Below are 24,152 nucleotides of genomic sequence, written 5' to 3'. Positions count from 1 at the left end.
GTATACTGTAGAGGGAGCAAATAATTTTTTTACAACCAGCTATAAAATCTCTCCTTTGCAAAGCAGACCATGCCAGCTCAATTGCAGTAGCAGCCAATGCAGCACTTTGGCCATGGCCATGATATTTAGTAGTTGTAGTACGTTCAAATTCCTATACCTCTATACCTTGGGATGAATTGCTAAAGAACTTCCAGGTAAACACCCAGGCCCTGCTTTCAGTACAGCTACTGAAAAGGACTGACGTTGTCACAGGTGGCTTCTGTATTATCTTTATCATCTAATTTTACAGCCAAATGTAAGAGGAGATCAGAATGGTTCACACTAATTGAAGTTCAATAAAGAAGCAATTTAACTAGGAGCATACAAAGGGAAATATCAAAATACCTTTTCATGATCAGCAGCTCAAACTAACACCACTAGTAAACACTCACTATTTTACCTATTAGAGAAAGCAGAATCGAGTATTCCGCTGCATGAAAACTTAACAGCATATCCTGCCTCTTTCTCATCAAAGTTCACATAAGCTTTGCCCTTGCCCTTCGCAGGAGCAGGATGCAGCCAGAAATGTTGCCTCACTCTGGTATGGTATTGTGTTATTATGACTCCAGGAAACACTGAAATATTGAACCGAGAAACTCAGGCTCCATGCGATGCTGTTTGTGGTAGTAAAGCCAGTCCCAGACAAGGCAAGGCTTCCTGTGCGTGTGATTTCCTTATGGCCCTTATTTTTAGCTATTATCCACTCCCTCTGCTACCTTGGCATTTGGACTCAGTGGCAAGCCTGGGCTGCAGGAAGGAAAGCAAAATAGATTATTTCAGTCATTCTTCTTTACCCGCGAACAACGCAACGTTGGCATGCTTTGCATCGTAGGGGCACCTGGCCATTCCACTGAACTCATCTCCCAGGAACTCCAGTGTATCCATCTGAAAAACAAAAGGGAGCTCCTCAGATACAGGAGCAAGACTTCTTACCCAGGACCAGGCTAATGGTAGCTTCATTTCTGGGCAAGGAGCAAAGCCCTTACTGCAATTGCCCCCCTGGCTATGAACGAAGAACATGACAGAAAACACAGTGTTAAATAAAATCAGGCTGAAAAATGTGTAGTAAGTCAGGCACTCTTTCATGCCTAATCACTCTTACTTTTTACACACATTTTACAAAAGTCTTGAGTCAATATTTTATCTGTACACAAGTTTCCTGTTGAACTGCAGCAGGCTACGTGGTCTGTGGTTCTGGCATGGATTCAAAATATATCCTCAACAGCAATCCAACAGAAGCGCTTTTATACACAGCAATAGACTGCATGCCATAGTAGTCAGAAGAAACAACACTAGGACAATTATGTACGTGCACATTTCTCCCTCCCTCCATAGTCCAGAGATCCTTCTGGTGTAGTCACAAAAGCAGTGTCTCTTCATACTCAGAAGGATGCCCTGCAAGCATCAGTTGAGGCTGTGTTATGGAGAAATCCTCTTACAATCAGGCAAGAATTAATCTGTACAGAAATTGTAAAATCTGAGGCTTAAGTGTAACTCCTGGGAGACAAATTCACCCCGAGCACTGGTAATTATACAGATACACAGATCAACTTTACAGTAAGTTCAAGAGGGTTTAGCAAGATCTGTGGGAAAGGTACAGCTCTTACCTGCTTAAGATTCTTATACAGCAGTATTTTGGGAATAAGCATCTCCCTAGCATACTCAAGTAACATGAGGAGCTCACGCTATGTGAACCACATACAGCACAGATTCACAGAGCATGAAAAATAACCCATCTGGCAGCATCAGCTACTCCCACCAGCTTCTAGGTTGAATGTTACAGCACCTAAGTCCTCTGGTGGATGATCTGTCAGCATTCGTTTTCTGTCATGTGCCTTTTCTGTCCAAATCCATTGTGAAGGGAATTAGTTGCGCTTCCTTGAGGACAGAAAAGCACTACAGATGACAGGGAGGGGAAATGCTGTTCTGTGCAGCCTTCCCTATACTGAGCCTCGCACTGCAGGCTGGTCTACACTTTCACCTTGCAGCATGGAAGGATAACCCTGTTTTCCATTAGGCACAACTTTAATGATCTCTCTCTGTAACCCAGTAATAGGGGAAAAGTCTAAGGAGGTGTCAAGGTGACCTCCCCTGACTGCCTGGGCACAAGGCAGATCACTGACAGGTGAATAAGTCTGAAGGGGCCATATGTCGTGGGGAATGAAACACCTGCAGCAGGGGTCAGGAGAGACGTTTATGCCAAGGAAATCTGCATTTGTGTTAAAAGGCAGCTTTCTAGCAAAGGTGGCTGGAGCACGGGCCATGAAGCAATAAAATGGTGCTGGAGTACTGAATATCACGCTGAAGCCAGGAAAGCTAGTTGTACACTAGGAGCAAGATGCAGGGAGAGGAAGAAGAGGAGAAACAGATTACAAGATCAACAGCTACCTGTACCAGGATGTGCGATGCAAGCTCATATGTGAATAAATCTGATTCTTCCTCCAGAGACTGAAATAAAAGACTATGCTGAACTTCTCTAGTGCATTTCCTAGACTATACACAATACAGTGGCTAAACAAAGTAGATCAGAGCTGCAGAAAAAGCAAGAAGGAGCAGCAGTCACAGTGAATACCGCTAAGGAAGCTGTTTTCCCCACTGTTAATGTCTTTATACTGGTTTTCACTTGGACAGCACTGAAGAGAATAAGAATTCTCTGTCGTGGTTTTGTCAGAAGCAGCACTAGTGAGGCTAAATTTTCTTTTTCCTGAAGGATAAGAAATAACCTGTGGGACACAGCAGTGCCTGAAAAAGCAGAGTCCAGATACCAAGGCCTAACTGAACTAATTTCACAGCTACTCCAAAGACATCCACTGATGAGGGTTGTATGACATAAGATTGCTGCAAGCCTAAAAAAATGGGAAATATTTGAATAGATGGGCTACAGAGTTGAATGATGTACTGCTGAACAACGCACTGCATGCTGTGCCAGCACAGTCACAATAAATCAAGAGAAGGAAAGGTAATGAAATCTCACTAACCAATCACATACCTTGTAGTTCCTGCAAGAAGGGTTGAATGCATTTGTCCCACAGATAAACAACGTATCTTCATTTCTTTTTAAGAGAACCTTAATAAAATTATGACATTCATCCTGAAGAAAAACAACAGAAAGTATTTAAGCTACTCTACTTGGGTGTCTGGTTTTATTTTCTCAGTCTGATCTCTCACTGTCAAGTCTAAAATGAAATTGGCTGGTAGTTACTGCGACATTCTGGGCTTTATTTCAACTGTGTTTAACTGACAATGAGTGAGATGCAATTTATTTCTACGCTGGTGGCTAAAAATGGTTACAAAGAATATGGATATGATTTTCACGTTACAGTTCAGATTTTGCTGTTCACTAAGGATTTTATTTGAACGCCGTTGCTTTCCTCAAGAGTGAAAAATCTGATCATCTTCTCATCTGTGCTGCTGTAAAACAGTCTCAATGTATTTACATAAAGCAGCTGTAACGAGCAGGGGAAGCTCTATAAAAAAATCAGAATCAACATCTAACTCTGACCTCATGCATATTAGTAGTGCGTTATACTAAGAGAAGACTAGTGTGAGAAACAATCCTTTACCTGTACACACTAACATGTCATATAAACTTCTCTGTTAGCCCCTACAGGAGGATGCACAATGGCACTTAGCTTTGGAGGCAATGTTAACCAAAAAATAGTACACATGGCATTACGTTCAAAACCTCCAGCACTCTAAGCTTTTCAGGATGTTGCTGTGCCTCCTGTTGTAATGCTTTATCACATTAAAAGTAAACTATTTTTTTGCAAATTAAAGCCTTCAGTGGGCTGATGGAAAAAGCAATTACAGGCAAAGAAGCGAATGGCATGATCCATTCCACATCACAGACATCAGCCTGAGATAGTAGTGAAGCAACTAAACTAAAGTGGCAGATGCAAAAGAAATGAAAATTGCCTACCTTATGTTTTCCCTTCATTCTGCATGTGTCTACATCAGCTTGCCTAGATTTCCACGTCAATTTCTGCAAGGATCAAGTAAGAAATCAATTAGAGCCCAGAGGTTGTTGCATTTGATTTCAGAAGTAGAAGTCCCCTGGGGGAGACTAGCTGTTGAACATATACTCATTAAAAGCATTCTGCACCCTTTCTCCATGATTAATTCACCGTAACAATGAAAGATCAGTGATGTAAAGCATTCACTTAATTTTGTGTTGCTATGTATTCATTAGACCAGAAAACTATCCTCTCTTTTCTTTCTTTCTTTTAAATCCTAAGGCAACTGAATTTTGCAATAGGCTAAAACTTGTAACTACTTTTCTAAAAGCAGTGGATGCTCTTTTAATTTGATATTATTAAACAAATCAAAATAAACATTTATGGACTAAACACCCTGACTGGAATCCAAGTGGAGTATCTCTTTCAGGACATTTTACATTAGCAAAGAAATTGTAATGTAGGTGATTCTCATCATTTCAAGTTAGCTAGCAGTCTTGAGACAGTGCTCTGTTTATCAAGATATTGCTGATTTCATCTATCAGCATTCTTTCTCTGGAACACTTTCAGGTAAATGCCAAATGTTTTGTTTTGTTTTGTTTCAATGAGTTTGAGAAATGGTTTAATGTGGTTGGTTGATTATAATAAATATTTATGTAAATGTGGCTTAAGATAGTAGTAACACCTCAGTTCCCAGTAGTACACTGAATCACCCTCTGTTCCATACAGGCCCCAAGCTGAATAAATGAGCACTAATGTAAAAACAGTATTGCTTTTATTTCCACAACAAGCCTGTGACCTCTCTTTTTTGAAGAGCAGCAAGACATAAGCTAATCTTCAGCATGTTTCACATATTTATCGATAAATTCTCCTCCCCTACAGTGGAATCTATGCATTGGCCAAACTGATATGGTCTTCTGCTGGACCAAAGGCTATGTCTGTCACTTAATACATAACGTGAGTGTAATGTTGAGGAGCTGAAGGGAGATTATTTCTAGAAAGTTTATGTTAATATGTGACGCTGTAATGCAGATAAAGCTCTTCTTAATTTGAATGCAGCTTGCCATGGAGATAATGTGAATACATCTACAAAGTGCTGCTATGGTAAGATTTTATTTACATAGTACTTGCAGAAGAGAATAAAACTTCTGTGCAAACATGTTGATAGCATTTGCTTTTTATGATGAGAGCTTCAGTATGCTTAATTGGAATAGCATAACCATTATGTTATGGTTGCTCCAAAAGTAATGCCTCCTATTTTTTACATGGAAATGACAGATACAAAGGGACACTGTTTGACAGAGCAAATTCTTTGCTATGAAACACATGGTTTTGTTTTTTTTTTTCTCAAAACAGTCATCAGCAATAAGTGATTCACATCAATTAGATGAAGAAGATGCTCTTCATATTGTGATGTGGCAGCTTCACATGGCCATCTAGAACATAGTTTATCTTTCATGTCACTGTTTGCCACTGCTGAAACACACCATCCACCACCTCACTGTGCTGCAATCCACTGTTTGGTCCCCATTAATGCTCAGCAAGTGTTGATGAATGCCAATGGGTACTATTTTTTTCTGCATGGAGGAATTCAATTCCACACCCTTGCTGTGTGCACAATTCCATATCAGAAGCCATTCTGTCAGAGTTCCTCTTTGCTGCCATTTGTCAAACAGCAATGACACGGAATGAAATATTGGTGGTGCAGTCCAGCCTCTACTGCTATACCATCAACAACCCTCTTTGACACTGTGGGCCAGTAAGACAAAATAGAAGGCATAACTTTTGGAGCATAACCTGTTTCTGGGAGATTATAAAAGCTACTTACTTTGCTAAAATAAATTTCTTCTGTATGTGATGTGTCCATATCAACAGTATAAATATGGTCCCTGTAAACAAAAGCAAATGAATGCAGAGTCAGACAGTGCAGTAAAACCACTCATTTTCCATGAGTAGACCTATGTATGACAAGATAATCCACAATCCTTTCAAAAAAGGTCTTTGGACAGGAGATGAGCCTTATGCAGTTTTATAATTTCTGCTCAATAGGACTTAGAACAAATGCCAGAATGCAGATGTTTTTCCGTATCTGAAAACAGATGCAATCTGTGACAGCCTTTGTCACACTTCTGGGCTAGCACTCGCTGTGCAATATTTAGCCATTCAGGGTTAAAAAAAGGTTAATGTTTTTTCCTTTTTTTTTTTCTTTTTTTTTTTTTCTTCCCCTTCTAATTTCAGATGTGATAATTTGGCTGACAATATGCTAGCCAAAAGGCTGACAGCCACACAGCTCTTCCCTGGAATCCTCTCTTCACACACCAATAGCCAAACCAAACTGTAAAATACTCCCCTCAACAAAATCCACATTTCTTGCTTGCATTTACTTTCCTGTTTTCCTGAGAGCTTGCTTCTCCTTGTAAGCTGCCAATTTCTCTTAGGCAAGAGTAAATAGACTCAGTCACTCAGGTAGAGAGATATTTTTAAACATTCTCTCCTGCTAACTTGAGAACATGGACCTATCTGTATGAAACCTAAGAAAAAGCACCAACTCATAGCACCATACTAACAGACACACTTAACTGGGAACAAAGAGAGAAGAATACTGAGCATGTTCTGTTAGAAACAGCAATGACTGTTTTTCAAAATGCAGGAAGCTATGCAGATGGAGAATAATCTGTGGCATTGGAGAGGTCTACATAGGAGTCTGCGGAGAGCTGGATACAGAATGCTTCCATTATAGAAGCTTCTGCCGTTAAGCCTAGCTTCACTTCTTTTTGGGTTTTGTGTAAATAGTGCTCTCTCTCAAGCAAAGCAAATGCAAAACGCTGCCATAACAAGAATTAGCAACACTTCCCTCGCAAGGAGAAAAGAGGCAGCATAGTTGGAGGGAACCTGCTTTTAAAAACCTCCTGCCTGTTATGACACTTGAAGTTATTTGCTGCATAAGATGCCAAACTGAGGAGTTGTGGGTTTTCTTCTCCTCCAGACTCTGAAAAAACAGAACTGTCATTTTCTTTCAGGATGAGTTTAATGCTTCAGTTTATTATTGGCCTGATTTCACTGGCATAGCCCTGGTCAGGTCTGGACTAAAATTACTTATTAGTGTGATATCAACTTCACAGACCAGCACACAGCTCCCTTTTAATGTACACCTCTGATGCTGTTACTCCTACTACAGGAAAGTGGGAAGAAAGTCCCTTGCATTGCAAATTAGCTGCTGCTGGATTTCTAAAAACATTCTTCCAGCACAGCTCTTGATTGTAATGATCAGTCTTAGTTTACATGGGGTATGATTTCTTTTTCTTTTTAAACCAGACAATTAAAAATACAGTTGGGGTATTCAAAAAGAGGCCTGAGTTGTTTTGCTTCACGCTCCATAAAACATCTCCCAGGGGGTTTACTTTCTGGTTTAAGAAACAGCTGAAAGGAAAATCATATGCTAAGTTATGGGATCATCAAAGGGAGGGTCAGTATCAGGCAAATTACATATCACTTTCTCATGCTGCATTTGAAATGAAGTTGCTGACAATGCCAGCAGAGAAGCAAAGTGCTGTCAGATGGTGGGGAAGGTTCTCCAGCCACAGACAATAGGGGATTGTCCTTACTCTCTTTTTCCCACTGCTGCCCAAATCCTGCTATCTACTAGCTATGGTATGTGTACAGCTCGCTGCTAATTAAGTTATTCTAACACAAATTGACCTAATCCTAGAGCTTCCGTTTTTCCCACCTCCAGTCAGCAGAAATGAGTTTTGTTGCCATGGCATGGACTTGTGGAGGAAGGGAATTTAAATAATGCCACCGGCTGTGCATGACCCTTGGCCACTCAGAAAGTGTGTAACAGCAAATGAGGAGGGAGCCGTCCCAATGCTTCATGGGCTCAGCAAACTCTTTCGTACATACACATGAAGGATGACAGATAAAGTGGACAAAAGCAGCCACCACACAAGCCAGAGGGAGGAGGTGGTGTGGCAAAAAAGTGTGTATTTGTGAATGTGTGAGAGATGGCAAGATGTTAGCCTTCCCATGAGAAAAAAGAAAACAGCCTCTCGTCTACAGACTGTACCTCAGGCATTCTAGCTGCAAACCAACATGATTTCAGGGCCTGTGGTTGAGTCACGTTAACTTTTCTCTAGCTGATAATATGAAATAAAGCCTTTCCAAAGAGACACAGAATTATTACACTTCATGGTAGGCAACACAGAAATATTTTGATGAGTGAAAAGATGGTATGAAAGCAACACCTGATATGATACCTAAGGGATTTATGTTAGTTGCAGTTATCCTGCTACCAAACTCTTTGAGAAACACCTTTGATTGTGTACACGCTTGCTTCAACCTTGGTATGTATGCAATCTCTAGGTGTATTACTGCCTCTGAAAGGGATGCAGTATCGCAGTTGTAAACCTTCATTCAAGCTATGAAAAGATGACTCATTTTCTGAAGTTTGTAACTTCAGATAAAAATTACCTTATAATTTTATACCACATGAGTTTCTCAGCCCAGCAGGGATTTTATTCAGTAGCATGTGGAAAGGGGAATATAATGTACCAAAGTGTGTCTGAGTACCAAAGGAAAAAAAATGTAAGATTTTTTGTGTGTGAGTAAGTACAAAAGAGATTACATCTTCATGATTGTTTTGTAGGTCAGTAGGCCCAAGGAGCACAGGAGCATTCTCATTATGGTAAAACATGTTATACAAAGGCATAGCTACAGAATATGTATGAATGGATAAATGTACACCAATACACATATTCTCCCCCATGTATTTTCTATTTTATTTTGTTTTCATATAACCTGCTCTGCAGTTTCACTGCACCAAAACAATGAGGTGGGTTTTCTTGTTGTAGAACTGGTTGTTGGGCAGTGCAACTCTAACTGCGTCAATCTTTCATTCTGGGAACAAAATATGAGTACAGCAGGGCAAAATCCACTAAAGCAGATTTATCACCTTCTCCCTGCAAATGATTTCCCCATTTAAAGGAAAACAAATAAGGAAAGCAAAGGGAAATCAGCCTTGAAAAGGAGGAAATCCTGCCACCACCTTCCAAACACTTTCAGCCCACCCCCTGCCCTTGTGCACTTGTTATCACACTGAAGGCAGCAGAAACACCATGCCCTGAGCTGGGGCCTCACAGTGGGGCCAGCATCCCACTGCAAGGTGAACATCAATTCCCTCTAGAGGAGAGGAACCACAGTTCTGTGCCCTACAGCCAGCTGTGGTATTCTACCCCCCACCTCCTCCAAGCTCTGCAACACTTTGGTTTCAAGTCCTTGTCTCTTGCTATTGCTTTGTGGAGTAAATGCTATGGTAGGGTAAATTGCAAGAAAAACAGCAGGACGTGGCATCAAGCCAGAGCCCCAAAATCTGCCATGTGGATAAAATTTAAAGTGAGAAGCCTGACAAAGTTGTGCTTAGCCTACAGGTGAGCACTTACAAGTGCAGTTTTCAAGCAGCCAAAGAAACAACCATGTAAAAACAGCACCAATGACTTGGCTGCTCTAAAGCAGGAGTAACTCTCTACCACAGGCTGCATCTGATGGCCCAGAAAATGGGAAGGAACTGCATGATATGAAAGATAGACAGCTCCTGGAGCCTTACCCAGGGCTCTGAGGACATGCTAGGGGTGAGGGGCTGTCTGCTCAGCAGCTGTTCCCTCCCTGCCTGGCCATCCCACCCACCACCTCTCCCATCTGCAGAAACAGCCTGGCCTTCTGTAGCTTGCAGAAGGTTGCATATTTCACAAGGATCAGAAAAATGACAGGCTAATAAGCTTCTCCTGGAGGGGCGGCCTTCCCAAACAGGATCTGGGTCCAAGAGCGCCTGAACTAGGCTTCTGACCCTTGCTAATCTTGGCCCTTCCTGAATTCACCCTGTTTCCATCAGGTAGTTCCCGCTTGGAGATTATCAGCCTCCTTTATGAACATCAGGAAGGGAGAGGAAGCTTTACTGTTGGGTCTGTGCCAGGCGGGCAGCTGTATAAATTAGTGTAGTGCCACCAAAACTGGTAGTTTAAACTCTAAATATCCTTCCTCTTCTCCCCCCTGCAGCAAGGGGGGAGTGGTGAAACAGAGGATTACTGACCTAGCAGCAATGTAGAGGGTTCTGTTCATGACCGTGACCAGCTGGATGTCCAGCCGGTGCCTCTGCGTGGTGTTCCGTCCCGGCTTGTGACCCACAAACACCGGATACTGTCTTGTATCTGTGGGAAGTGAAGAAGAACAAGGTTCCAGAGAAAAAGCAGAAGACAAAATGGAAATCACATGTTAACACGGAAACGGCTGAAATCTGTGGTTTCTTTTCTCCCCCAGCATCACAGCCTAGGGCAGGAAGGTACTAGCACAGAGGGCTAAGGGTGCAAAGGAGAAAGTCATGTTTTAGAATACAAGAACTGTGAATTACTTTAGAATGTAAAGCTGCTCTAGAGCTCTTGGCACAGAGGTACATGGCACTTTCTCACAGTTTTTCTTTCACGGCTTGCAGACTTTAAATGCTGGCTCCTGGCTGCCAAAGTGTATCTAGCAGGACAAAGCTGTTTTACAGTAGCCCATCAATCATCACAATGACTGGATTAGTAGTGGTTAAAGCAAAAGACTTGGCTCTGAGTGGTTCAAATTGTCAGCTCAGTGGGTTTCCTACAGAATTGGACTGATATTGTAGAGCAGCTGCGGGGATTTCTGAGAAACTGTGGGTAACCACCACTCAAACTTCTTAAAATGAAAGTCACTGCATATTATTTTGGCAACCAGTCTGATACTGCAGTTCTTCTCGAAACTGAACAATACTGACTGGAAGCCTTCTATTGATCTTGTGCTATCATCAAGCCAGCTTCTTCTCCCTCTCTATCAATCAGCACAAACATTCAGTCTTTCTCTACCACAATAATGAATATTTTTGACCAAGAGCCACTTTGCTGTTAGACTGCAGATGAATGCATGATCAGGATGTCTAGGTGCACCAACTAGGAAGCTACACAAGTAAATGCAAAGACAAGAAGAGAATAAATCTCTGGTGAACATCATAATACAGAAGTGTATATTCACAGAGTTACAGACTGGCTGAAGGACATCTGAAGGCCATTTGATTTAATTCCCTGCTCAAACAGAATGACCAGAACTGGTCGCCCAGGATCACATCCAGGCAGCTTTTGAACATCTACAAGAAGGGAAAATCCACAGACTGTCTGAGCAGCCTGTGTATTGCTTAGTCATTACACAGAACTGACTAGTATCGAGCCATACTCAAGCCTTTTCCCCATCAATTTGTTTTCCAAGAGAACTGCAGCTATTTGAGGGAGCCTGATTCTTCAGAAACTCAGTTTCTTCATTGGTGTTTTTCAGCTACAAGTATTCTCTCTGTCAAGATTGGTTGAAGCACTGACTTTGACAGTACAGTTTTGGCAAAGCACTTGAGAATGTCGTGTGTGAAAGGGTCTATAAATCAGACACTGAGAAGGCTTGGGGAAGCAAATTAATAGAGACCAGCCAGGATTTATGCTCAGAAGTCTAATATTTCTGACCAAGACCTACGTGCAAAATGGCAACTTCTAACCTTCAGGTTCTTCTCTATTCAGGTCTGTTTCCTCTATAGGAAGTCACTAATCTAACGGAAGTTGGGGCTTGCACATTCACATGCATTACAGCACACCACACTGGAGAGAATTTATCCTGTGTTTCAGGGAAACAATCAGCACAACCATTTGGAAGGTGAAAATGTTGCTGCTGAAAGTCTAATGGTCGCCATAAATAAGTTTCAGTAGGATTTTCTGTGGTGTAATTCTGCCCTGCTCAAGTACCACAGATATCTACTAGCAGTTGGAGCACATCAACTGCCTGGAAGGATCTGTCTTCCAATTTAGTGTTCCCCAAGACAAACAGGTTTCTGGGTGTCAAGGCCAATGGAAAACATAATAAGCAAGGACACTCAAAAGACTCATATCAAAATCAAATTCCTGGCCCAAAGCAGATTAAAATATAAGTTATAATTGCTAAATAACTATTCCTTAGTACACATTTACACACTCACATGCTAAGTACTTGTTAGTAAATCAAACTTTGGGACTTCAGAATACTTTTATCTGGAGTAACTGCAATTGAGCTGTGGTAAATGTGAATAATCACTTATATTAAGTCTGGCTTGCATGGTAAAATCCATAGAAAGCTCTCCACCTGTTTTGTCAGCAAATCTCAGTACTGACTTGCAGCTGTCTGTGTAACCCTTGATTTTGGAGAGTTTGCCAACTAGTGTTGGTAAGAAAGAAGAGGGTTTCTATTACAAAAGATTCTTTGTTTTATTTAAAAGAAAAAGAAGAATCTACGTTTCTAGCCAAAAAGGCCAAATGCTAAAGTGGAATACAGCAGAGCTCAAAGAAATAAGATTTGTTATTTGTACTAGCACAACCAATTATATTTTTAAAGCTCTGTTATTTTATTATGCTATGGTGATACTCTGAGATGAGCCACTGGTTATCCAGACCTACAGTTTCACAGGTCAGGTGAATAACTACTTGATAATGGAGGGGGGAAAGTTTCCTTCACCTGCTTCTGGATAAAACAAATATGTAGTCTAATTATGCTATCAAAGGATCTGTTTTAAGAGGAAAAAAGGCTATGGCTTTGGAGAATCAAACAGCCCTCCGTCCAGCTGTCATAAGTCAAGAAGTTCTTGTTATTATTATCCTAGAATGTAAATTGGTTGATCTGGGATGGATGAGGGATAACAAAATACTGTCAATTTGAAGTCTACTGATTACTTATAAGCAAATGAAGGCCTCTTATACTTACAGTTGCCATGCGAAATACTGATTGGCTCAGAATCTTCTGGGAAACCAGCCCCAGCAAAGTGTAGCAGTGTGAAATATAGCAGCAAGGCTTCTGACCTCATAGTAGTTCAGCTGGGAGACTTTACTTCTTCACTTCACACTGTGGAAAATAAACAAAGGCTTAAGGGATTTGGTTTCAACCAGTGCACACAGAAATGCAAAAAGCATCAACAGAAAAGAGAATCGTAGAATCATTATGGAGACCTTCAAGATCATCAGGTCCAACCTCCAATATTTCTCAAATACCTTCAGGGATTGGGATTCCACCCTTTCCCCCAGAAGCCTGTTCCAATGCTTGCCTACTATCTCTGTGAGAAATTCTTCCTAATGTCCAATCTATACCTCCCCTGGTACAACAGAAGACTGTTTCCCCATGTCCAATCACTGGTCAACTGAGAAAACAGACCAAGTGACCAAGAAGAAATTGTCCAAGCAAGCCATTTCCCCTCTAGCCCATGCTCCAGTGGGTTCTTGGTTGAAGACAGCCAGCCTGTATCTGTGTCAGCTGTTTATATGCAACAGAGAAACTTCATGCCCTGCACTGATTAATAGCTGACATGAGTTTTATAGCAAATTCTGAGACTGTACACTCTTTGGTCTTTGTAATTAGATGATGACATACACAATAAATAAATAAAAAACACACTACATTATTCTGGTTAAGAAGAGATTAAGGGTTATGCTTCAGGACTGATTCATACCCTGTGGAGCAGTGAATCAAGTGAAGAAACACAGAAAGAGCTTGATGGAGCATGCAGAACATGTCAGTGGGCTTTGGCAGAAAAATATGTACCCATAAATTTAGGTGCCATAAAACCAATACTCCAACTTGTGATAAAATAAGGGAGAGCAGAACTGTCTAAAACCAGCATTTTTCCCTTGCATTCCACCAATGCATTCATTCATTCATTCACATTGCATGTAGAAAAATATCCCTAAATCTTGAATGTGAAAAGAACCACAGGAGCCTTCAGATACACTGAAAGAAAACAGTGCATAATACAGTAAATAGCTCATAATTCCCAGGCAAATTTCACACAGGCATTGATCTGCAGGGGAAACTGTGGTAGATGTGGGGTTTTCTTTTCACCCCTTCCAGAGTTTTAAACGATAGATACTATCTGCCAAAGACTCCTTTTGAGGGCATTTTTACAGTAGTCTGTCAGTCACTCCACATTTATGGGCGGAAAGTCAAACTCCATAACCTACATGGTCTTTGAAACTTAATTTGGAAAACAATGTGCTAACTTGCCCTTCTGAAACATTGTTTAATATTAGATAACTATGTCTGCTTTCTCTATTAAAAAAAAAATACCACAAAAAACAAAAAATGTTTTGCACGTCTTCAGTGTTGCATTTTCATTTGCAATTTCACAGACGTAGCTGATTTCTCGACTCATATCCAATTCAAAATGTCACAATAATTAATTTCCCTTATTATATATTTGCTTTTAAGTAAATTTTCTGCTCCTCTAGCTGCACTGGAATAGAGAATCTGTTGCAGTGCAATATAGTTCCTAAGGACAAATGATTTATTGTACTCTGTGTTTGACTATTACTCAAACACAAATTGGAAACTTAGCTGATTCTATTAACACAATAACTGAGACCGAGTTAAGCTGAGACTAAAGAAAAAAAAATCCAATGTGCAGCAACGAGTGACATGAGCAAAGAGTCAGAGCGATGGCAAAGAATAAAAACAGCAACAATAAATACAGCACAATACAGAAATGTCTGTCTTTTATACCTCATATGGTGGGAGCACATACAAGCCCCAAGAGAAGCCTCCCTATCCAGCACTGGTTAGGATGATAGTTATGTGTGATTACTGACATAGCTACACCTGCCTGTAGATGCTTTCTTTGCCTGCTTCCTCCATTTGTCTCTTTAATCATCTCTTACATTTTGCCTTTACTGCTAGCACTACAGTGCAGGAAGTTTCTTTCCAGTTCCATGCCTACTGAAACCTCATTTGAGCTCCCTGGGGATGCCCAAAGTAGAAACTAGGAGAAGTAAATATGGTACTTTGAAACAGTTCCTTTCCAAAGGTTTGAATTAGAGCTAAGGCCCACATTAGGTGGATTAATTTCTTTCTCTTCACACAATTCTCTGAAATGTAATTTTGCCACCTTTAAAACTCTGTCACTGGAAAGTGACTAAACAAGGAATTCAATCTTAACACAAAAATAAATGTGAATTATTTTTCTGAAATTGTCAGTCTGGTGCAAAACTATATTCTGAAATGCACATGATCATGTGCTTATTTAGCAGGAAGAAACCCATTAAGCAATCCAGTTCTTCCTCTTGAGCATTATTCACCTGCAGCATCAGCTTGCAGGAGGGCAATGCAGACCACCTGGTTCTGGAGCAGAAGAACAGCTGCTTGCTGCTACTCTCTGTCAGCACATCCTCCGTTATCTACGTGTTCCGACCAGGAAGGTATTGAGGTACTGTATACACACTGTTGCCACTTCACCTTAGAGCCTAAAAAACTTTTCTGGTGGGTGATTTTACACCACCACTTACATGCTTACTGTTTCACATAAATATATACCAGAGGCTGCCGACAGGCAAATGAACAGCATCCAACAAACTTACACTGTCATGTACAAGTCATTGGGCCAAATCTTTTTTTCTTTTGCCTGAAAACAGTTAGCTAACAAATAAGCTTTTTGTTACCTTCTAACAAAGATCAGATCTGTAGGTTCTGAATATGCAGTTCCCTGTCACTCTTATGGGTAATTCCTACGGAGGAAAAGTTGGGAAGAGAGAGACAAAGAAGAGCAGTTTCCTGTTGTTGTAGTATTAACATCCTTGTTGGAATTCACACAAACCAATGCAAAATGCCTGCTTCTATCTGTCCGCATTTGGAGTAGACTGCAAATCTGTATCAATGTCCATGCCAATGAAGTAATGTTGAATAGGACACAAGCTACATCTAAGGTAAGTTTTTGCAAGGCAATTCAAGCGTAGTGTTATTTTTGCTGTTCTTACAATGGTGGAAAGATCTGCACTGTCAGAGTGGAATTTCAGAAAAGTGCTGATTTGAGAAGGTTACACTTATTTTTAGGACAAACATCCTTTTCAGCAAGTCCTCAACTCTGGTTGGGCTCTTGGGAGTGATGCAAATGTTCTCAAGTGCAGCTGTGCTGGAGCTACTTCTAATCAAGAATGCTTCTAAGCACAGAGGTGGAAGAAGCACGTGTAGATAGGTAGTGAGCACAGGTACCATCTCAAAATAGACATTTTGTAGATGTCCATGGAGAAAACTTCAATCAGTGCAAACCACTGTAGTTCATTTTGGCTTTCACTAAGCCATGGCTGTCCAAACTTTTGGCTTGCCTGGGCTGCATTGAGTGAAGAGGAATTGTCTTGGGCTGCATATATGTAGGCTGCTCCAAAAGTAATGCCTCCTGTTCATTTCCATGGAAACTACAGTTACAGTCAGCACAGCAACTATTTGATAGAGCACATTCTCAGCTACAAAACATTATTTTTCAATATAGTCACCACCATTAGCTATGTGCTTTTTGCTTCTGATGAACAAGAGGCTTGCATGGCATACTCATCAAAATCTGCTCCAGGGAGGTGAAATACAAACACTGTTGCCACTGCTGAAATGTGCCACCCACCACTGTTGGTCTCCATAAAAACCTCAGCAAGTGTCAGTGAATGTCAATGGTCGCCGCTTTTCCTGCATGGAGGAATTCAGTCCCACACCTTTACTTCATATGCAGTTCCATATCAGAAGTCCATCTGTCACACTGCGACAGAATGTAATGGAATACTGGTGGGAAGGTTCAACTTCTACTGCCATACCACCAACATCCACCTCTGATTTTGCGGGTCAACATGATAAAATAGGAGGCATTGCTTTTGGAGCCAGAGTCAGCTGCACTGTGAGCTGTGATGGTCTGTGTATGCCCTGTGGTCTGTGGGTTGGACATGCCTGCACTAAGCCATATAGACTGAGAGAAACCCCATTATATATTAGATATATAGACTCAGAAACCCCATTCTTCCTGTTCGAAATATGCTCATTGCTCCTGTAAGGGAAGCTAGTAGTCACAAGAAGAGTGAGTTGTGACACTGTTTTTTCCATAGCAGACCCCTGGAACACATCCTAGCAGCAGATTGTTTATGTCTAACAAATGACCTGTCACTCTTAAACTGATAGTATAGAACAGATTTCTTCTTTTTGCATTCTTAAGATGAATATAAGTACAACTTCATGCAATATACTTCAGAGCTCAGATTCCTCTTACTGAAGTTGGTGACTTCAGTTATCTATGCAATATGACTTTCTTGTTATTCTGTGTTTCTTCCTTTTTGCCACAAGTATTAATAAACTATATAAAGTCTTAATTCACATTGAAATAAAAATTTTGCTTTCTTAGCCATAATATGTTTTCCTGTTCCTGAGCAGCCCAAAAGGGAATCAGTCAGCTCTGAGTAGGATACCAGTACAGCGCAGTTGCTATTACATTTGCTTAACCTTCCTGAAAGCTTCCTCATAAATATGAATCTACAAATGTATGTATAGATACATGTGTACATATATATATAAATATAAATGTATTACACTGTCTCCCAACATATGTGTGTAACAGTATTAATTCAGTAAAAGTCATCCTGCTGATGTGAAGGAGTTTCTGAAGTTTCATGAAAGTAGTGATCATTCCAATTCAAAGAGAAAATCTCATTTTTATTAGCCATATTCCTTGTCAGAATCTCTAACTATCTGTGCCAGCGAGAAGCCAATACAATAAGCTCTGCTTTCTGCTACTTGAACTTCACAGCATTTGGAAAACAACAATCTGCATGAAAATGGATATACAGTAACTGCTTGGCCAAGGAAATGAATATATGTCTACTGCAAGGCTACTCCTGTAATAGGGCTATTGTATTTGCAGCTACTAGACTCCAGCAAAGTTAGATCCATCACATAAAAAGTCATACAGGGAAGTGCTGACTCCCTGGTGTATTCTATGAAAGTACACAGCCGTATTTGATCTCAAGCACAAATTCTGCAGCAACAGCAATGACATATCCACAAATAACTACCAGAAGAGACACTCTTCCATGCTAGAAAAACTCCCATCTTTCTGCCTTTGCCTCACACTATGTTTTGCTACTCCTGTTAAAACCCAAGTCAAATCAGAGTATGTAACCATGTCAAAACTTTCCCATGACACACTAAGCCTGATCAGTAATGGATAGATCTTGTTATATTCATTTCTTACAGACTTTCTTTATACTCTGATGGGATGTGTTCACGCAGAACAGCTGCACTTCAATCCACAAATTATTAGGCTTAATGTGAGAATTACCAGTTAAAATAGAATGGCCTGTTTTAGGCATGAACCAAGACCAGAAAACTTAATGGCCATAAAAAACCATGACAGCCTTAAAATCTTTTATTTCCACAAACATGTGGCAGTAACTTACAGCCTAGAAGTATAGTAAAAAGGGATCGTACTTAACCAAACAGCAAGGAAACAAAAAAAGTAATGAATTTGAACTACTGCTTAAGAAAAAACAGATGACCAGAAAAAGTAGCAGCATCTGTGAGTCACAAAATACTCAGTAAATAGCCCATCTTATTACATCCATCGTCTCTTACGCTAGGAAAAGCAAAATGACCACCCCAAAAAATAAAAATAAAAATAAAAATGGTAGGAGAGAAAATTATGTGAGTTGTGTAAGAGGTAAAAAATAAATGAGATTTTCAGGCAATAAGAGCTTTAAAAGCATGCGAGTGAGTCAGACACTGTTTCACTGAAAGAGATTTACCTGTTCATAACAAAAAGCACATTCTGACCCTCACACTTGCACACATGCTGTGCCATGCTGAAGGCAGGGTGCAGAAACCAGCCACCCAACCTGAATTCTATTCCCTACTGAAGTACAGATTAGCCATCTGATGCTGACAGCAAACCTTTACCTCCTCTGGCTTACCAAGCCTTTGAAAATCAGAGTGGAGCACATTCTCACTGCTATTTACCACTTTACAGTTCCTACAAAGTGAAAGACAAGAGTTCTGCACAAGTCAGGGAAAGGAATTAGTAACAACACAACAGTGACAACAACAGCAGCAATAACAGTAAGAAGACAGGAATACAACCTGTGGGCTGTAGCTTCCATACAATAAGGGCAGCAAGGCCAGTGCTGTGGGGCTGTTCTGGAGTGCATTTGTTGTTTGCACCAATTTGGGTGGTGGGCTGACCGCCCCACAAGCACCTCCTGTGGATGCACCTGGCCACAGACAGGACTGTGCAAGAAGCCCAGACTTAACGGCACCATGGGATCAGGCAGATGTGAGTGAACAAAAGCTCAGCGAGTGCTTAGCTCTGAAGACAGGAGAGACAAGTGGCCAACAGCAAGATACAGCACAGAGTGCCAGACATGATAACTGAATTGGCACATGGCAAGGCAATGGCCAGGTTGGCCAACTCATTTTCTCTTGTTGTGGCCCTAACTAGTCGTTGCTGCTCAGCCACCTGAATACTGGTGCAGATGGCCACAGAGACTTAACGCCAACAATGTGCCCATCACCACTACCAACATCTTTTTGTGACCAGCAGTGCCACCATCATTCATCTTTCCTCTCCTGTCCCACTCCTGTTGTCTCTACAGCTGGCCATTCATTTTATGTGGCCAAAAAAGCACTCTAGCACTCCAGGTATCTGGCCCTTATACAAAGGAGGCTGGTGTGTGAACGTATTGGATGATCACCACACCACATGGTAGCTCAGGGCCTTTCTTGAATGCTGGGAAGTAGGCAGAGCCCAAGGGAGGATCACAGAATCACAGAATCACAGAATTACCCGGGTTGGAAGGGACCTCAAGGATCATGTAGTTCCAACCCCCCTGCCTGGCAGGGCCACCAAACATACACCTTTACTAGATCAGGTTGCCCAGGGCCCCGTCCAACCTGGTCTTGAACACCTCCAAGGACGGGGCATCCACAACCTCCCTGGGCAGCCTGTTCCAGGACCTAACCACTCTTCTAGTAAAGAACTTTCTCCTAACATCCAACCTAAATCTTCCCTCCTTCAACTTAAAACCATTTCCACTAGTCCTGCTATTATCAGCCCTTTCGAAGAGTTTACTCCCCTCCTATTCCCTCCTGCTATCCCTATTGGATCCTACCCCTCCAACATCCCTTTTGGCCCTTACATACATGAGTGAAGTACATCCTCCATAACTTTCTCTGCATATTAGAAAGTTTTCCCCAGATGTAAGAGGAATGCATGGGTGCCCCCTGTTATACTTACTTTACTGCCATTTTAATTGGATTCAGCACTGCTTACTCATTGCCCAGCTGCTGTGGGCTGCACGCCAGATGTGACAATTAGGCCCAAGGGAACGACACCAATGAGAGCGATTCTGCCTCATATAGCAATCAACATTTACCTTTATTAAAAAGAATAATACAGACTTTATTACCAGTTGGATGAAACAGACACAGGGGCCATGCAGAACTTCCCATTATGATCTGCCAGATTTATGCAAAGCCAAGTACTTTTTCCAGTGATTTTCAGGAGTATCTGCTTATTTTGTTCAGGTCTACACAATCATGAGTTCTCACCAGCTTTCCTCTCCCTTTTTGCAGCATTACAAGGCCATATATCAAGCACCGTAATGTCAGCTATGATATGTAACATCATTACCTCCTGCCTCAGTAAGTGATAAGCTGAAAAGATTTGGACAACCCTCAGGCAGAACTGATGAGCCTCGGCCTGCAGAATGGTAGTAGCAGGTGTCAAGTCAGTAGGCAAAACTCAGCATGCCTAATGCTATCAACCTGTCTTGTCAAGATCAACGTTACTGTCTGATCCAGTGCAGTATGAAAAGAAAACACAGAGAACAAATGGAGGCCTAAATAGGAGAAATCTTCTGCTGACCCGAGCAAGACATCCCTGATGAATGCAGCGTTAATAGGTTGCTGTTGTTCAGAGAGGGAACAGTCAGATGGAAGATGAACATCTCCCAGATGGAATTAGAAGCATCTCAGGACTATCGATTTTGGTTGTAACCTTCACTGTAAACAGTCCACGGGGGCCTCATCAGCCACCTGTTCAGTGATATTTGCATTGAAATATAGAGCCAAAGCAAATGAGAAAATGGCCACGGTTCCTTGCTGGAGCATCTGCTCTTTTCCGTCCCTCTGTCTAAGCATCACCAGGAATAGCAATGGTACATGTTTTAGAGGAAAGGGTAACAACAGTGGCACAAGCTCTCTCACGCAGCACCAGAAACAATAAACACACCATTTGTTATGATGTTGATGGTGGTGGTAGCAGTATTATATCATGCAATATTTCACTTTCTAATAATTGCTCAATTTTATACTGAAATCACGCTTGCCAAAACTGGGAGGAAAGCCATCTGTGCTTGGAAGATGACTGCCAAAAACATTTGCAATTTTATTTTGGGGTTATAAACCTGCAGAATGGAACAAAGGCAATGCCTAAATAATCCTTCTCACTCACCACCCCCAAGCACATACAGCAACAGACCTAACGCTAAAACAGCTTAGCTCGTCTTTTCAAAGATGTCCTTATTATTTTTAAAAGCCTCACATTTAAGAGACAAAATATTGCTCTGTTGATTGTTTGTGGGACTACAGCACACTTCTGTCAAGGTTTGGAATAGATTTAAGGGTTAAATGTAGCAATCACTGCCTTTTGAAAGGAGAAAACACCATCTCTAACATATAATCTGCTGTTTCATCTCAGCATATTTAAAAGAAAACAGATACACTACCAGCAACACCATTACTTTCCCCAGCACTCACTTTGCCTGGGAAACATCAGTGCCCATCAGCTGATCTTCCATTCTCTCAGCTAATAGATGGAACAGAAATTACGTAGCTGTAGGTGACCCAAAGCTACAATGGGAGTGAAACACAGCCTCCTTTTGTTTTCTTTCCCTTTGGATAATAAAGATGAAACATGGAGCCTGCTATATTTTCACAGCAATACTGACAACTGTCACTGATTAAAACTTTGATGCAGCCCCACAGACACTGTCCCAGCTGCCATGTGCCTGCTGTAAGTGTGACTTTAGAGGCACGCGGTTCTCTTAAATCACTTTTTCCAGCTCAGCCAGCTCTTCAGGACAGGTTTCCTCAGCTCCTCAGCATTTGCCTCCTTTCACTGCTGGTATGTACTTAAATGGATTCCAGCCCTTCTTCATCCTCTAACGAGAAAGAAGGCTTAAATTACAAATCCTCTTATGTCCGTGTAAAAGATCAGATTGATATATAAGAGCAGAGGTTAACGCTGAAGAATAAGTTAGGATCCCATAGAACATATTGCTGGGCTTAAAGCATCTAATTGCTGCTTATCACAACAACAGAAACCTCTGTATTGCTTTTGTTGTTTTTTTTTTTTTTTTAGAGCAAGAAATGCAAGGCTAACTCTTCAAGCGTGATCTCCAGCTGTGCTCTTCAAGTAACTTATTTGTAATGAAAGCAATGGGCACCATTTTAAAGAAGCAGGACAGTAGAGAAATGCAGATCATCACATGTAAGTCAGCTGTTAAATAATCAGGCCACACTGCTTAGCTTTCTTACAACTGGACTTGGATCAGCTGTAAGTACAGCTGAATTTCTGCAGAAATTGACTCAATAACACGCTTCCCCTTACCCTGAGTGAAATAGCAAGTTCTGCCAGGCTATTTTCCAACAGGCACAAGTCCACCTGGGTACAAAGCAGTTTGATATAACAACAGATTGTTCCCCTGCCCTCAAAATGTGAATGAATCCTACTGTAACACTAGAAACGCTAAGAATGGACATTGACATCCATGGATTAATTGCTCCGGCAGCAGTGCTGCTCTACCCAATAGTGCTTCGCTCAAGAGGAGGCTCTGGTCAGCTCAACACTGCTCTGCATTGCAGCAGTATAGTCATGGCAACAGCGCAGTGTAGGCCAGACCTCAGCATCCCCTGCCGTGAAGGCTACTCAGCACAAAGAAACACAAACACAGTGGCCAGCAAGCTGACTCTTACAGGCAAAGAGAACGATCAGGCTTTTCCCTTTGAAAGGCAGGCAAATTTAACTTGATAAGTAATGTTTGTCCCTGACAGATAGGAACTGTAGGCAAGCAAGGAGCTTGCAGTGTATATTTTTAACTTTAGCCCCCAACTTGTTTATGAAATCAGCTTTCTCAGGTTTCTCTGCACCTTTCAGTAAAACATGCGATTACTGCAAACATGAATAATGTCCATGAAAAGAAGTGTTATCTCTGAGGAAAAAATTAACAGAGCTGTTGGAGAAGCACACGTTTATGGGGAACAAAACCCACAAACTACTTAGTGCAAGGAACTAAGCAAATTGGGTGGGAATACCATAATTCAACACAACGTGCAATGCCTTTCTCCCTTGTACATCCACCCATCTATTCACATCTCCTTATGCTCAGGCAGTCTCCAGAATTTAAAAGACTCATATTTCACAAGAAAGAGTCTTTATTAAAACATAAGAGAAATTTCACAGATCTCTGTCTTTTCTGATTATTCTCCATCATCAAATGTTTTAGTGTTTTTTTTTCTTTGATAGTTTTGGAAACCTTATAGAGATAAAATAAATCTGACTTTGAGGCAAAAAAAAAACAAACAAAACAAAACAAAACACAAAAACCCAACCAAAAATCTATTTAGTTTGCTTTTCCTCTCAGATGACCATGATGCCTGTGCTAATCCAGTTCCTGCAGTTTGCTAGTAATTGCTGGCTGCAAGTGGAAGTCCCTGGGCTTTATTCTGCCTACATTTGTGCCCAAACAATTCCCAAATTTTATATCACAAATAATCCTAATAGTTTTAAGGATAAGTGAGTGCAACAAAGAACCTTATCCTCAAGAGTGCCTTTTGAGCAAAGAGCTCTCCTCAGCAGGGCAATATGACACATTCTTTGCTCATCTCTTCACTGCATCACAGGGTTATGAAAAAGAAAACAGAAGGCAAAGCAAGAAGCCAACATATAAGTTAAAGAATATCCTATTTTCAGGATACTGCTGAGACTAACTATATTGTCAGTTGACCCGGACATAAGGTTAATTACTGTAATTCAATTTATTTTAAGGGAAAATGCTGTATGCAGATATCATCAATTAACCTCAGAATATAAAAATTACAATTCCTGTGATTAATAGAACAGCGTGAGATCACTTTAATTACTGGGAGTCTGTTATTGAGTGGAAGTAGAGACTTATATGATGTGATTCCAAGGGCAAGCTTAAAATTGAGGCTTGTGGGTCAGAAAAAGTAAAAAGAGATCAGTTAGACACAGATTGAGCCCCTGCACACACAGATACACTGCTCTCTTCTTCCAAC

The 24,152-nt window shown here is 41.0% G+C and overlaps 1 protein-coding gene across 4 annotated transcripts in view; it reads right to left on the bottom strand.

Annotated features, from left to right (window-relative positions):
- The window catches only part of SEMA6A (semaphorin 6A), a 112,573-nt gene that overhangs the window by 49,060 nt on the left and 39,361 nt on the right, over window positions 1–24,152 (bottom strand). For all 4 annotated transcript variants that reach the window (XM_015849990.2, XM_015849991.2, XM_032441554.1 and 1 more), the window contains exons 2-7: window positions 12,774–12,911; window positions 10,075–10,192; window positions 5,821–5,881; window positions 3,959–4,021; window positions 3,029–3,130; window positions 834–924 (exon numbers count right to left, since the gene is read on the bottom strand). In XM_015849990.2, the coding sequence (XP_015705476.1) occupies window positions 834–924; window positions 3,029–3,130; window positions 3,959–4,021; window positions 5,821–5,881; window positions 10,075–10,192; window positions 12,774–12,873 (535 nt within the window). In that variant the 5' untranslated portion in view covers window positions 12,874–12,911. The remainder of the gene's footprint in view (window positions 1–833; window positions 925–3,028; window positions 3,131–3,958; window positions 4,022–5,820; window positions 5,882–10,074; window positions 10,193–12,773; window positions 12,912–24,152) is intronic.

This window comes from Coturnix japonica, chromosome Z (assembly GCF_001577835.2).
Source record: "Coturnix japonica isolate 7356 chromosome Z, Coturnix japonica 2.1, whole genome shotgun sequence".
NCBI lineage: Eukaryota > Metazoa > Chordata > Aves > Galliformes > Phasianidae > Coturnix > Coturnix japonica.
This window is presented reverse-complemented; position numbering and strand designations above follow the sequence as displayed.